The sequence below is a fragment of the Cherax quadricarinatus genome, chromosome 18 (assembly GCF_038502225.1).
Source record: "Cherax quadricarinatus isolate ZL_2023a chromosome 18, ASM3850222v1, whole genome shotgun sequence".
NCBI lineage: Eukaryota > Metazoa > Arthropoda > Malacostraca > Decapoda > Parastacidae > Cherax > Cherax quadricarinatus.
The window spans coordinates 43,730,913-43,747,126 of NC_091309.1; the positions used below are offsets into that span (position 1 = coordinate 43,730,913).

The following is a 16,214-nucleotide window of genomic DNA, read 5'->3' on the forward strand; positions in this document are numbered from 1 at the left end:
ATTTAAAGACAAAATACATTGACGAAACATTCACAAAAATATGATACAAAGTAAAACAACATAGGTAACTCAGAGCTACATCTCGAATACTTCGTCCAGCTCCCCTGCGGTGGGCCGCGTGCCCAGAATGCTGCAGGCATTTCCTCTCTGGATCGCAACACTGAGTCTCTGAAAGAGGAAGCTGGTCGCCCTGTGGTCCTTGGTTTCTGTGATGAGCTTTTCACCCAGCTCTTTGAGGAACTTTAGAGCACACTTGCCCCATGCTCCAAGGGTCTCCGACCCAATTGGAATGAAGTTATAGCAAGGGGGAAGGTCTTCATATTTTCGGATCTTCTGGGTCTCCCTGTGGCTGGCAGCTCCACCCCCTTCCACTACAGAGTATGGCAAGTAGGTGTCTGCCAATGTGGCAGCACAGGTGTAGTCCCAGGCAATCTGCTTTCCATCCTTCCAGGGTAGCATAGTGGCTCCATCAGGACGCTTTTGACTTCCATCAGACCTCTGTACTTGGGGTTCCCGTTGAGCTGGGCAACGGGCTGTGGCGAGGCTTCTCTTTATTATGTCATTGATCTCCTCATGTCTGGCATACTTCCCTTCTGCTGTGTGACACACGAGACCATGGAGTCCGAATTGATCAGCTGTCGCCCTGCCGCAAATACACCTATGTTCGGTGAGGATGGGGGCGGCTAGGCGAAGAGCAACACCAATCCGAATGGCCTGTGGGTCGAGACGGGTGCCCAGGGAGGAATTGGGAACAGCTAACAGGAAATCTCCTGAGTGTGGTGCCTTCACTGCCAGGAGACGAGCTTTGTTCTTTCCTGAAGCATTGGAGAGCATTGTGTTGGCGATTTTTTCCATGATCGGTTTGTCCCAGTGGGACTGTTTGTGCTGTTTGGGAGGAGCTGGTCTACTGGAGGAGTCTGTAAGGGTGTCCCACCGAATTGCTGCTTCAGTAAACCTGGGGTCTTGAGCTCCTACCAAGTCTCTCAAGCGTTCGGGCACTATCTTCTTGACTAATGCACTGGAAGCCAAACACGAAGACAGAAAAGCAGGTAAAGCAACATGCGTTGCTTTACGCACCCCTATACCTCCCAGTCGCACTGGGAGGGTTGCCTGATCCCATTGCTCATCCTCTAGTGACAGGTTCAGTGCCTTCTTAAAAGTTGATCTCAGGTGTGCATCATATTCATTGAGTGTTGGGTTGTCAAAAGAGGGTGCACACCTCAAGAAGTAAGTGAGTCTTGGCATAGTAAGACACCTTGTGAGGAGATACAGAGCATCATGGGCATCAAGATCGCTTATTCTCTCCTCCATTCTCATAAGGTCATTCAATTTGTCCCTGAGGACAGTATCGATGGCCTGGTGACCCAGCGGTGCCCCCAAGAGGGTACTGTTGGATGGAGTTGTAGTTGAGATTTCCGGGAGGATTCTTCGCACAGCATTGATTATTTCCTGGTTTGCTGTGATGATTTCACACTTAGAGGGATTGAGGATGAGTCCCAAGCCTTCTCCCTGTGTTTTCACCAGTTGTAGGTCCCCCACGAGGGACTCTTTAGTACCTGCCAGAGTGCCGTCATCCAGGTACCATATATTGAGCTCACTGCGTAGGCTGGAAGTTAGTTCTCTTACTGCCAAGCAGAAGAGAAGTGGAGCAAGTGGGTCACCCTGCTGAACACCCTCTGATGATTGAATTTCATGTTCTCCAAACAAAAGAATTGAGGGTTTGCTGTAGCCGGCTGAAATGAAGGGAAAGAGACTGGGGAACCGAACCCGAACATATATATATATATATATATATATATATATATATATATATATATATATATATATATATATATATATATATATATATATATATATATATATATATATATATATATATATATATATATATATATATATATATATATATATATATATATATATATATATATATATATATATATATGTATATATATATCCTTGGAAGAATGGCAAGCTCTTAGCATGGGACTATACCTGTGTGTCCACACTGGCTGACACCTATATCCATCACAGTGTGGGGCGACGGGGAGGAGCTGCTGACCACAGGGAGGAGTACAAGATCAGCAAGTACAGGGACATTAGCCAACAGTATCAATTTGTCCCAGTGGGATCAGAGACCTTGGGATCATGGGGAAAAAATGCCACACGTTTCCTTAAAGAATTGGGTTCCAGACTCATCGACACCACCAGGGACCCAAGGGCAGCCACTTTCATGTTCCAGCGCCTCAGCATCGCCATCCAGAGGGGAAATGCTTGCTGCATACTTGGCTCACGTCCAGCCTCGGAGGAGCTGGAGGAAATTCATCATCTTTGATACATTGTGCCATTGTATTCATGTTTATGTTTTTTTCTGTAAATGTATTTTGTTTATTAATAAATGTTCACATAGTATGTATATATATATATATACACATATATATATACATATATATATATATACATATATACATATATATATATATATATATATATATATATATATATACATATATATATATACATATATATATATATATATATATATATATATATATATATATATATACATATATATATATATATATATATATATATATATATATATATATATATATATATATATATATATATATATATATACATATATATATATATATATATATATATATATATATATATATATATATATATATATATATATATATATATGCAATAAGATCAGAGTTAACAGGTGATTTCAGAATATGCAAAACAACCACTCTGAAAGAATAGAGAAATTCCAAGCGCTTTCGTGACTACTCACATTATCATAGTTCCTTGATAATGTGAGTAGTCACGAAAGCGATATATATATATATATATATATATATATATATATATATATATATATATATATATATATATATATATATATATATATATATACATATATATATATTATATATAATATATATATATATATATATATAATATATACATATATATATATATATTATATATATCTATATATATATATACATAATATATATATAATTATATATATATATATAATACATATATATATATATATATATATATATATATATATATATATATATATATATATATATATATATATATATATATTATATATATATATATATATATGTATATATTAATTATATATATTATATATATATTATGTATATATAATATTATATATATATATAATATATATATATATGTATATATATATAATTATATATAAGTATAAATATAATATAATTATATATATAATATATAAATATATATAAATATATATATATGTATATATATATATATATATATAGATATATATATATATATATATATATATATAAATATATATATATATATAAATATATAAATATATATATATAAATATATATATATATATAAATATATAATATATATATATATAAATATTTTTTTTTATTATCACACTGGCCGATTCCCACCAAGGCAGGGTGGCCCGAAAAAGAAAAACTTTCACCATCATTCACTCCATCACTGTCTTGCCAGAAGGGTGCTTTACACTACAGTTTTTAAACTGCAACATTAACACCCCTCCTTCAGAGTGCAGGCACTGTACTTCCCATCTCCAGGACTCAAGTCCGGCCTGCCGGTTTCCCTGAACCCCTTCATAAATGTTACTTTGCTCACACTCCAACAGCACGTCAAGTATTAAAAACCATTTGTCTCCATTCACTCCTATCAAACACGCTCACGCATGCCTGCTGGAAGTCCAAGCCCCTCGCACACAAAACCTCCTTTACCCCCTCTCCCCAACCTTTCCTAGGCCGACCCCTACCCCGCCTTCCTTCCACTACAGACTGATACACTCTTGAAGTCATTCTGTTTCGCTCCATTCTCTCTACATGTCCGAACCACCTCAACAACCCTTCCTCAGCCCTCTGGACAACAGTTTTGGTAATCCCGCACCTCCTCCTAACTTCCAAACTACGAATTCTCTGCATTATATTCACACCACACATTGCCTCAGACATGACATCTCCACTGCCTCCAGCCTTCTCCTCGCTGCAACATTCATCACCCATGCTTCACACCCATATAAGAGCGTTGGTAAAACTATACTCTCATACATTCCCCTCTTTGCCTCCAAGGACAAAGTTCTTTGTCTCCACAGACTCCTAAGTGCACCACTCACTCTTTTCCCCTCATCAATTCTATGATTCACCTCATCTTTCATAGACCCATCCGCTGACACGTCCACTCCTAAATATCTGAATACATTCACCTCCTCCATACTCTCTCCCTCCAATCTGATATCCAATCTTTCATCACCTAATCTTTTTGTTATCCTCATAACCTTACTCTTTCCTGTATTCACCTTTAATTTTCTTCTTTTGCACACCCTACCAAATTCATCCACCAATCTCTGCAACTTCTCTTCAGAATCTCCCAAGAGCACAGTGTCATCAGCAAAGAGCAGCTGTGACAACTCCCACTTTGTGTGTGATTCTTTATCTTTTAACTCCACGCCTCTTGCCAAGACCCTCGCATTTACTTCTCTTACAACCCCATCTATAAATATATTAAACAACCACGGTGACATCACACATCCTTGTCTAAGGCCTACTTTTACTGGGAAATAATTTCCCTCTTTCCTACATACTCTAACTTGAGCCTCACTATCCTCGTAAAAACTCTTCACTGCTTTCAGTAACCTACCTCCTACACCATACACCTGCAACATCTGCCACATTGCCCCCCTATCCACCCTGTCATACGCCTTTTCCAAATCCATAAATGCCACAAAGACCTCTTTAGCCTTATCTAAATACTGTTCACTTATATGTTTCACTGTAAACACCTGGTCCACACACCCCCTACCTTTCCTAAAGCCTCCTTGTTCATCTGCTATCCTATTCTCCGTCTTACTCTTAATTCTTTCAATAATAACTCTACCATACACTTTACCAGGTATACTCAGCAGACTTATCCCCCTATAATTTTTGCACTCTCTTTTATCCCCTTTGCCTTTATACAAAGGAACTATGCATGCTCTCTGCCAATCCCTAGGTACCTTACCCTCTTCCATACATTTATTAAATAATTGCACCAACCACTCCAAAACTATATCCCCACCTGCTTTTAACATTTCTATCTTTATCCCATCAATCCCGGCTGCCTTACCCCCGTTCATTTTACCTACTGCCTCACGAACTTCCCCCACACTCACAACTGGCTCTTCCTCACTCCTACAAGATGTTATTCCTCCTTGCCCTATACACGAAATCACAGCTTCCCTATCTTCATCAACATTTAACAATTCCTCAAAATATTCCCTCCATCTTCCCAATACCTCTAACTCTCCATTTAATAACTCTCCTCTCCTATTTTTAACTGACAAATCCATTTGTTCTCTAGGCTTCCTTAACTTGTTAATCTCACTCCAAAACTTTTTCTTATTTTCAACAAAATTTTTTGATAACATCTCACCCACTCTCTCATTTGCTCTCTTTTTACATTGCTTCACCACTCTCTTAACCTCTCTCTTTTTCTCCATATACTCTTCCCTCCTTGCATCACTTCTACTTTGTAAAAACTTCTCATATGCTAACTTTTTCTCCCTTACTACTCTCTTTACATCATCATTCCACCAATCGCTCCTCTTCCCTCCCACACCCACTTTCCTGTAACCACAAACTTCTGCTGAACACTCTAACACTACATTTTTAAACCTACCCCATACCTCTTCGACCCCATTGCCTATGCTCTCATTAGCCCATCTGTCCTCCAATAGCTGTTTATATCTTACCCTAACTGCCTCCTCTTTTAGTTTATAAACCTTCACCTCTCTCTTCCCTGATGCTTCTATTCTCCTTGTATCCCATCTACCTTTTACTCTCAGTGTAGCTACAACTAGAAAGTGATCTGATACATCTGTGGCCCCTCTATAAACATGTACATCCTGAAGTCTACTCAACAGTCTTTTATCTACCAATACATAATCCAACAAACTACTGTCATTTCGCCCTACATCATATCTTGTATACTTATTTATCCTCTTTTTCTTAAAATATGTATTACCTATAACTAAACCCCTTTCTATACAAAGTTCAATCAAAGGGCTCCCATTATCATTTACACCTGGCACCCCAAACTTACCTACCACACCCTCTCTAAAAGTTTCTCCTACTTTAGCATTCAGGTCCCCTACCACAATTACTCTCTCACTTGGTTCAAAGGCTCCTATACATTCACTTAACATCTCCCAAAATCTCTCTCTCTCCTCTGCATTCCTCTCTTCTCCAGGTGCATACACGCTTATTATGACCCACTTTTCGCATCCAACCTTTACTTTAATCCACATAATTCTTGATTTACACATTCATATTCTCTTTTCTCCTTCCATAACTGATCCTTCAACATTACTGCTACCCCTTCCTTTGCTCTAACTCTCTCAGATACTCCAGATTTAATCCCATTTATTTCTCCCCACCGAAACTCCCCTACCCCCTTCAGCTTTGTTTCGCTTAGGGCCAGGACATCCATCTCCTTTCATTCATAACATCATCAATCATCTGTTTCTTGCCATCCGCACTACATCCACACACATTCAAGCATCCCAGTTTTATAAAGTTTTTCTTCTTTTCTTTTTTAGTAAATGTTTACAGGAGAAGGGGTTACTAGCCCATTGCTCCCGGCATTTTAGTCGCCTCATACGACACGCATGGCTAACGGAGGAAAGATTCTTTTCCACTTCCCCATGGACAATAGAAGAAACAAAGAAGAACAAGAGCTATGTAGAAAAAGGAGAAAAACCTAGATGTATGTATATATATATATATATATATATATATGCATGTGCATGTCTGTATATATATAATATATATATATATAATATATATATATATATATATATATATATATATATATATATATATATATATATATATATATATATATATATATATATATATATATATATATATATATATATATATAATATATATATATATATATATATATATATATATATATATATATATATATATGTATGTATATATATACATATATATATATATATATATATATATATATATATATATATATATATATATATATATATATATATATATATATATATTTATATATATATATATATATATATATATATATATATATATATATATATATATATATATATATATATATAAATATATATATATATATATATATATATATATATATATATATATATATATATATATATATATATATATATATATATATATATATATATATATATATGTATATATGTGTATATATATACATACATATATATATATATATACATATATATTATATACATATATATACATATATATACATATATACATATATATATATACATATATACATATATATATATACATATATATATATATATATATATATACATATATACATATATATATATATGTCGTGCCGAATAGGCAGAACTTGCGATCTTGGCTTAAATAGCAACGCTCATCTTGCCATATAGGACAAGCGAAAATTTGTGTATGCAATAATTTCGCCAAAATCATTCTGAACCTAACGAAAAAAATATATTTCACTGTGTTTGTTTAGTATTAAATTATTGTAAACAAATCTAAAATATATTTAGTTGGGTTAGGCTAAAATAAATTGTTCTTGTTATAATAAGGTTAGGTAAGTTTTCTAAAATTCTTTTGGAGCAAAATTAAAATTTTTTACATTAACATTAATGAAAAAATATATCTTTAAACGTATAAGAGAAAATTTTAGAAAAGACTTAATTTTAAATGAGTTCTTGCTAATTGACCAGCTTTACATATTCGGCACGTCATATGTATGTATATATATATATATATATATATATATATATATATATATATATATATATATATATATATATATATATATATATATATATATATATATATATATATATATAGGTGATGAAAGATTGAATATCAGATTGGAGGGAGAGAGTATGGAGGAGGTGAACGTATTCAGATATTTGGGAGTGGACGTGTCAGCGGATGGGTCTATGAAAGATGAGGTGAATCATAGAATTGATGAGGGAAAAAGAGTGAGTGGTGCACTTAGGAGTCTGTGGAGACAAAGAACTTTGTCCTTGGAGGCAAAGAGGGGAATGTATGAGAGTATAGTTTTACCAACGCTCTTATATGGGTGTGAAGCGTGGGTGATGAATGTTGCAGCGAGGAGAAGGCTGGAGGTAGTGGAGATGTCATGTCTGAGGGCAATGTGTGGTGTGAATATAATGCAGAGAATTCGTAGTTTGGAAGTTAGGAGGAGGTGCGGGATTACCAAAACTGTTGTCCAGAGGGCTGAGGAAGGGTTGTTGAGGTGGTTCGGACATGTAGAGAGAATGGAGCGAAACAGAATGACTTCAAGAGTGTATCAGTCTGTAGTGGAAGGAAGGCGGGGTAGGGGTCGGCCTAGGAAGGGTTGGAGGGAGGGGGTAAAGGAGGTTTTGTGTGCGAGGGGCTTGGACTTCCAGCAGGCATGCGTGAGCGTGTTTGATAGGAGTGAATGGAGACAAATGGTTTTTAATACTTGACGTGCTGTTGGAGTGTGAGCAAAGTAACATTTATGAAGGGATTCAGGGAAACCGGCAGGCCGGACTTGAGTCCTGGAGATGGGAAGTACAGTGCCTGCACTCTGAAGGAGGGGTGTTAATGTTGCAGTTTAAAAACTGTAGTGTAAAGCACCCTTCTGGCAAGACAGTGATGGAGTGAATGATGGTGAAAGTTTTTCTTTTTCGGGCCACCCTGCCTTGGTGGGAATCGGCCGGTGTGATAATATAATAATAAATAATATATATATATATATATATATATATATATATATATATATTTATATATATATATATATATATATATATATATATATATATATATATATATATATATATATATATATATATATGAAGGTTAATAGTTTGTTTATTCACTACAAGGAAAGGTAGACAAAGTGAAAAACCTACACTCTACACTTGCTTAAGATAATAGACTGACATTTCAGATATCATATATTATGTATTTTTCTATACAAAGAAATATCATTTATAGGTTCGAATCTCTCAGAGATCCTGGCCTGGACACCACTGGCATGAGGAAGGATGATCCTATGTGTCCAGGTAACACATGGCAGATCTTGCATAACCTCTCAGCACCAAGGACCATAAAATCGCACCTTCCTAAGGAACTCCTTCCCAAACAAATCTGGCAAGTCAAACCAAAGGTACTTCTGCTCAGCAAATATTGTTTTTATTTCTTTATTAATTTCCGTACGAACAGTGCAATTTCCTTTAGATTACCTTCGGCAATATTAAAACAATGTACATGTTTGTTGCAAAAATAAATGTTAATATGAACATTTCAGTGCAGAATAGCAAGGACACAGAATACATTGTCCCTTCAAGGAAATTCCAAAAAAGCTTCCATTTATCAGTTGTATAGCAAAAAATTTCACATAATTAAGAAAACATAATAGTTAGGTGTTTCACTTTGTTTTTATTAATTTCTTTTTTCAAAGTATAGGAACTCAGTCAGCATACATTATTAAACAATGGCATATTCACCATGAGGTGTATGTCTCACAGTATAAATATTCTGAGAGTTTACCCTAATCACTATTTTACAGTTTAAAATATTCTTGACTGGTGATGAAAAGTTACATGCAGCCTTCATGACCATCGTGTATTTGATAGTATATATTATATTATGTGTGCACTGAGAACAACAGTGCATGTACAGTTGTGGTGAAAAGTTCCTGTGCTCTCTCTCTCTCCTGGGCAGAAGTGACATCTGGCAACTCTCACGTAGTAAACAGAGAAGTAAAGACTATTTACATGAATGAATTAACGCAGGTTTTTAACGACAATGGTGATTAGTTGACAAAATTAATTGTCGTTCTCTATTTATTTGTATATAAGTAGTCAAATATATGAGGTCAGTGGTCATGCGTGGTCATGCCGGTCCTAAGCTGTCTGGGGTGTTACCTAGCACCATGGCTTGTTGTAGTGTTTTAAAATCTCAAGTTAAAGTGTTGAAGAAGGAGATTCTACTTCTTCAGGAGGAAAATAGGAGGCTGAAGCATCGTCTAGATGGGTTTGGGAGTGAGTGTGGGATAGTGGTAGCCTGTGAGGAGGAAAATGTTACCAGCAGTGATTTGGAGAGTGGCAGCCGCTTTAAGTGGAAAGTGGTTCACAATTCAGAAAGAAGGATGATAAGAAAGGTTAATAGAGAAGATGTGAAGGTAGGAAATCGATTCTCTGTTCTCCATGATGAGTGTACTTCAGTGGTTAGTGAGATTAAAGGTACCACTGACTGCCCTGCTTATCAAGGTAAGAATATTCTGATTGTGGGAGATTCTTAGGTAAGATATATGGACCATGCTTTTTGAAACAGAAATAGAAAGGGTGTGTCTCCCAGGAGCTGGTGTTGGTGACATAGTCAGCAGGTTGGATAAAATTATGTCAGGCAATGGGAACAAGACCATTATTTGTCTTAGTGCTGGTGGAAATGACATAGGGAATGGCAAGAGACAGGAGCTGCTGGATAAGCATAGGTCAGTCATAGATGTGGTGAGGTCTAAGGGAGGGATCCCAGTCATATGTAGCATCTTGCATTGAAGAGGAGTGGGCAATGAATGGATGTCTAGGGCAATTGGCATAAATTGCTGGATAGATAGGTATTGCAATGAACTTGCAATCCCATTCATTGATAACCGAGACAAATTCTATGGCGAGCATGATATGTGTGCAAAGGATGGGGTTCATCTCTCTGAGGCTGTCATCAATGACCCCCTCAATTCGATTGAGGGGTCATTGATGACCTCTCTAGGACTTTAAACTGAAAGATTATAGATGTATGGGTGTCTGTGGGAAACAATAAGCCTGCAGTACTAGGGTTGAAAACAGCAGACATGACCAGGATACCTCAGGGATATGTTTAAACGACAATATTCAAAATAAAGTTGCTAGTAAAGGCAAATCAATCGATCAACAAACAAAGAGAGATAGTAGAAGGTAACGAATGACTAGCTCCCTTAAAGTTTACAATACAAATAGTTGGAGTCTAAGAAATAAGACAGATGAGCTAAGAATACTTGCAAGTGCAGGTAATACAGATATTATTGATATAATAGAGACCTGGTTCAACTTGAAAGATAGAGAAATGCCCTGTGAATGCAACATGTAGGGTTATAAACTATTCTATACTGATAGGGTTAACAGGTAGGGTGGTGGAGTGGCGATGTTTGGTTGTGTTAGACAAGATATAAGATTAGAAACAACGGACGCAAAATCTGTTTGGCTACAGTTTCTAGAGGGTCGTGAAAAGTTAATTTTGGGTGTGATTTATAGGTCCCCACATCTTGACAGAGAATGTAGTAAGCTGCTATGGGACGAAATTCATTAGGCATCTAGATATGCAAATGTTGTGTTAATGGGAGATTTTAACTTTAGACAAATTGATTGGAACAATGTAACAGGAAATTTTGAGTCTAATGAATTTCTTGATACAGTCACGATAGCTATTTAAAACAGTTTGTGACAGATCCAACTAGAGGAAACAATCTACTTGATTTGGTTCTTGCCAACAAAGAATCACTAGTTAAAAATCTTGAGGTTAATGATGAGCTAGAGCAGATTTTATAGGACTGAAAAATTACCTGGGTGGGTAAATTGGGATGTCCTGACTGTAGGTCAGGTACCTGGTGTTGGTTGCCAATATGACGTTTTTCATAGCATAGTTCTAGCTGCCCAGACAACCTTTGTTCCGAGTAGGGAAATTAGATCTAACAAAAAATGATCCCAAATGGATGAACAATAGATTAAAACATCTCATTGGTCAAAAGAGAGGCATATATAGGCGTATCAGAAGAGGGGATGGGCAGTTAAGAAATCAATATATTTAATTAAAGAGAGAAATAAAAAAAAAGGAATAAGAAAAGCAAAAAGGGATTATGAGACTAAGGTTGCAAGGGATTCGAAGACTAACCCAAAAGGATTATTTCAGGTATACAGAAGTAAGATTAGGGACAAGATAGGCCCACTTAAGAGTAACTCAGTTCAGATGACTGACAGTGATAAGGATATGTGTGAAAATTTCAATTCTTATTTCCTCTCAGTTTTTACTCAGGAAGATACTAGCGAAATTCCCTAAATAATAGATTATGTAGAACAGGAGGATATTAAACTCTGCACGATTCCGGTAACTAGTGACATGGTCCTCAGACAAATAGAGAAATTAAAAGCTAACAAATCCCCAGGCCCTGATGAACTGTTTGCAAGGGTGTTAGCATACCTTTGGCTAATATTTTCAACATATCACTACAAACTGGCATAGTGCCTGACAAGTGGAATATGGCAAATGTAATACCAATTTACAAGGCAGGTGACAGGACCTTAGCTTTGAACTATAGACCAATAAGACTTACTTCCATAGTTGGTAAATTTATGGAATCCATAATTGCCGAAGCAATTCTTGAAAGGCAGAAACTGATTAACGTAATCTCAACACGGTTTTACAAAGGGGCGTTCCTGTGTTAAAAATTTACTAACTTTCTTCACTAAGGTATTTGAGGAGGTAGACCATGGTAATGAATATGATATTGTGTATATAAACTTCAGTAAGGCTTTCGATGGAGTTTCACATCAGACTATTGAGGAAACGTAAGGCACACGGAAGAGGAGACGAGATTTTTTCCTGGGTAGAGGCATGGTAGACAAATGGGCAGCAGAGAGTTTGCATAAATGGGGAGAAAACAGAATGGGGGCACAAGTTCTAAATGTTGGACAGGAAAATAACCATGCGACATATAAACTAAATAATGTAGATCTTAATACTACAGACTGAGAAAAGAATTTAGGAGTTCTGGTTCGCATAATCTGAAACCAAGACAACAGTGCATAAGTGTTCGCAATAAAGCTAACAGAATCCTTGGCTTCATAGCAAGAAGTATAAGTAATAGAAGTCCACAGGTTGTTCCTCAACTCTATATATCTTTGATTAGGCCTCATGTAGATTATGCTACACAGTTCTGGTCACCGTATTACAGAATGGATATAAATGCACTGGAAAACGTACAAAGGAGGATGACAAAAGTTGATCCCACATATCAGAAATCTTCCCTATGAGGATAGATTGAGAGCCCTGAATCTGCACTGTCTAGAAAGGCGTAGAATTAAAGAGGACATGATTAAGGTGTATAAATGGAAAACAGGAATTAATGAAGGGGATGTAAACAGCGTGCTAAAAATATTTAACATAGACAGGACTTGCAGTAATGGCTTTCAGTTGGAAAAATTCAGATTCAGGAAGGATATAGGAAAGCACTGGTTTGGTAATAAAGTTGTAGATAAGTGGAACAAACTCCCGAGTACCGTCATTGACGCTGAGACGTTGGTTGGATAAATACATGAGTGGGTGTGGGTGGTTGTGACCTAGTAGCTTCTGCTACTAGGTCAGATGCACTGCTCTTCCCTTAAGTAACGTGTCTGACCTCACTAGGTCGAGGCATTGGCTTAAGCCGGTGGGAGAAATGGAGCTGCCTCGCTTAGGCCAGTAGGCCTGATGCAGTGTTCCTTCTTTCTTATGTTCTTATGTTATTTTTATATTATATCCAATATTATAAAACCATAAAAAATATTTAAGTTTTATGATAGTTCTTAACTGTCATACATCAGTTATATCTACTCTGCTGAAGCCTAGTCTTTGTGGTCGACTTGGGTGAATGTGTAAGAGTATTGATAATTTGTATATTATATCATTTAAATAATACTCGACTAACCAAAGTGTGTTGCGATATATATTATGTTGTAGCGACTGTTTAGGCTATTATCTAACACATAGATAGCAGTCATTCCTTCTGTCACTTCATATTGAAACCATACACAGACACAAACACACTGAGAGGTCAACATTAGCAACTTCACTGAGAAGTTAACACCAAGAACTTCAATTAGAGGTTAACATTAGGAACTTTACAGAGAGGTTAACATTAGGAACTTCACTGGGAGATTAACATTAGGCACTTCACTGAGAAGAAAAGAGACCCCACAGGGTAAGTCGAACACTCACAGACCCCACCCCACCTTACACAGTAGGCACCCTGCCAGGTCTCCAAATCCACCAATCCCCACAAGCCCCCATTATACTGTGTTGGAAAAGAAGTTGAAGGTATGGTACACCAACCCAGATGGAATAACAAATAAGTTTGAGGAATGACATGAATGAATCACAGGGCCATCTGCAGACCTTATAACACTCACGGAATGATAAGAGATGCCATTCCAACTGGACATCATTTCCTGAAGAAAGTCACAGGGAATAGGGGTGGAGGAGTTGCACTGCTCATCAAAAACCAGTGGAGTTCAGAGGAGTTGGAAGGAGGGGACGGAGGGGACGGAGGGGAAGTAAGGGACTACATAGTAGGAACACTACAGACTAGAGATCCAAAGACGGTGATTGCAGTGATGTATAACCCACCACAGAATATAAGAAGGCCATGACAAGAATTTGATGAGAGCAACAGAGCAATAGATGATGCACTAACTGAGGTGAACAGAAGGGCCCACATGGGCAGGGCAAAGTTAGTAGTTGCGTGTGACTTCAACCTCAAGGAAACTGGCTGGGAAAACCTGTAGCCAAACTAGGGACCAGAAAAATGGAGGTGGTACTGCAAAACCTCATACATCAACACGTTAGGGACGCTACCAGAGAGAAAAAGAGAAGAGGATGATCTAGCAAGATTGGACCTCACATTCACCTTCAGAAGTTCAGACAGTGAGGACATCACATAAGAAAGACCCCTTGGAGCTAGTGATCATGTGGTCCTGAGCTTTGAATTCATAGTAAAATTACAAGTGCATAGGGAAACAGGGAGAGTAGGATGGGAGAAGCCATACTACAACAGAGGGGACTACACAGGTATGAGGAATTTCCAGCTTGATGTTTAGTGGAAAATTGAACTGGTGAGAAAATCAGTAAAAAATGATGGAATATGTGACAAAGAAATGCAAGGAGGCAGAGGAGAGGTTCGTACTCAAGGGCAACAGAAATAATGAGAGCACAGAACGACCCCATAGTTCACCCAGAGGTGTAGAGAGGCCAAAACTAAGTGTGCTAGAGAATGAAAAAACTGTAGATGACAAAGGACCCAGGAAAATAATTAAATTAGTCGAAGAGCCAGAAACGAATATGCACCTATAAGGAGGGAGACCCAGCGATGATATTAAAATGACCTAACATTGAAAGCAAAGACTGACCCATAGCTATTGAACAGCCACATCAGGAGGAAATCTTCCCTATGAGGATAGACTGAGGGCCCTGAATCTGCACTCTCTCGAAAGGCGTAGAATTAGGGGGTATATGATCGAGGTGTATAAATGGAAAACAGGAATAAATAAAGGGGATGTAAGTAGTGTGCTGAAAATATCCAGCCAAGACAGGACTCGCAGCAATGGTTTCAAGTTGGAAAAATTCAGATTCAGAAAGGATATAGGAAAGCACTGGTTTGGTAATAGAGTTGTGGATGAGTGGAACAAACTCCCGAGTACAGTTATTCAGGCTAAAACGTTGTGTAGTTTTAAAATCAGGTTAGATAAATACAGGAGTGGGTGTGGGTGGGTGTGAGTTGGACCTGACTAGCTTGTGCTGCTGGGTCTGGTGCAGTGCTCCATCCTTGAGTGGAGATGATCAGACTGGGTGGGTCATTGGGCTAATCCGGGGTGTGGGTCATTGGTCTAATCCGGGGGTGAGACATGGACGTACTCCACATGGGTCAGTAGGCCTGTTGCAGTGTTCCTTCTTTCTAATGTTCTTATGTTCTTAAAACAACAGGCAAAAACCAGGTAATCAGGCTGAGGAAAGGAGGGGAGATCACAAGAAACGACCGAGAAGTATATGAAGAGCTCAGTAGAGTCAGAAAGGTCTCCAGACAGCTGGAGTGGTATAGTACACCAACAAGTGCTGGATTCTTGACACAATTCACATAACCAAGGAGGAGATGGAGAGGTTGCTGAGTGAATTAGATGCTTCAAAGGGAGTGGGACCAGACAACATCTCAATGTGGGTCCTGAGAGAGGGAGCGAAGATACTGTGTGTGCCACCATCAACAATCTTCAACACTTCTTTCGAAACAGGGTGACTATCTGACGTGTGGAAGACAGACAC

General features: G+C 37.4%; 1 protein-coding gene across 7 annotated transcripts in view; it reads left to right on the forward strand.

Annotated features, from left to right (window-relative positions):
- The window catches only part of LOC128689506 (luciferin sulfotransferase-like), a 181,633-nt gene that overhangs the window by 84,219 nt on the left and 81,200 nt on the right, over nucleotides 1–16,214 (forward strand). For 6 of the 7 annotated variants that reach the window (XM_070086457.1, XM_070086455.1, XM_070086459.1 and 3 more), the window contains one exon: nucleotides 9,105–9,276. In XM_070086457.1, coding sequence (XP_069942558.1) covers nucleotides 9,105–9,276 — 172 coding nt within the window. The remainder of the gene's footprint in view (nucleotides 1–9,104; nucleotides 9,277–16,214) is intronic. The other variant, XM_070086456.1, reaches the window with a different exon arrangement.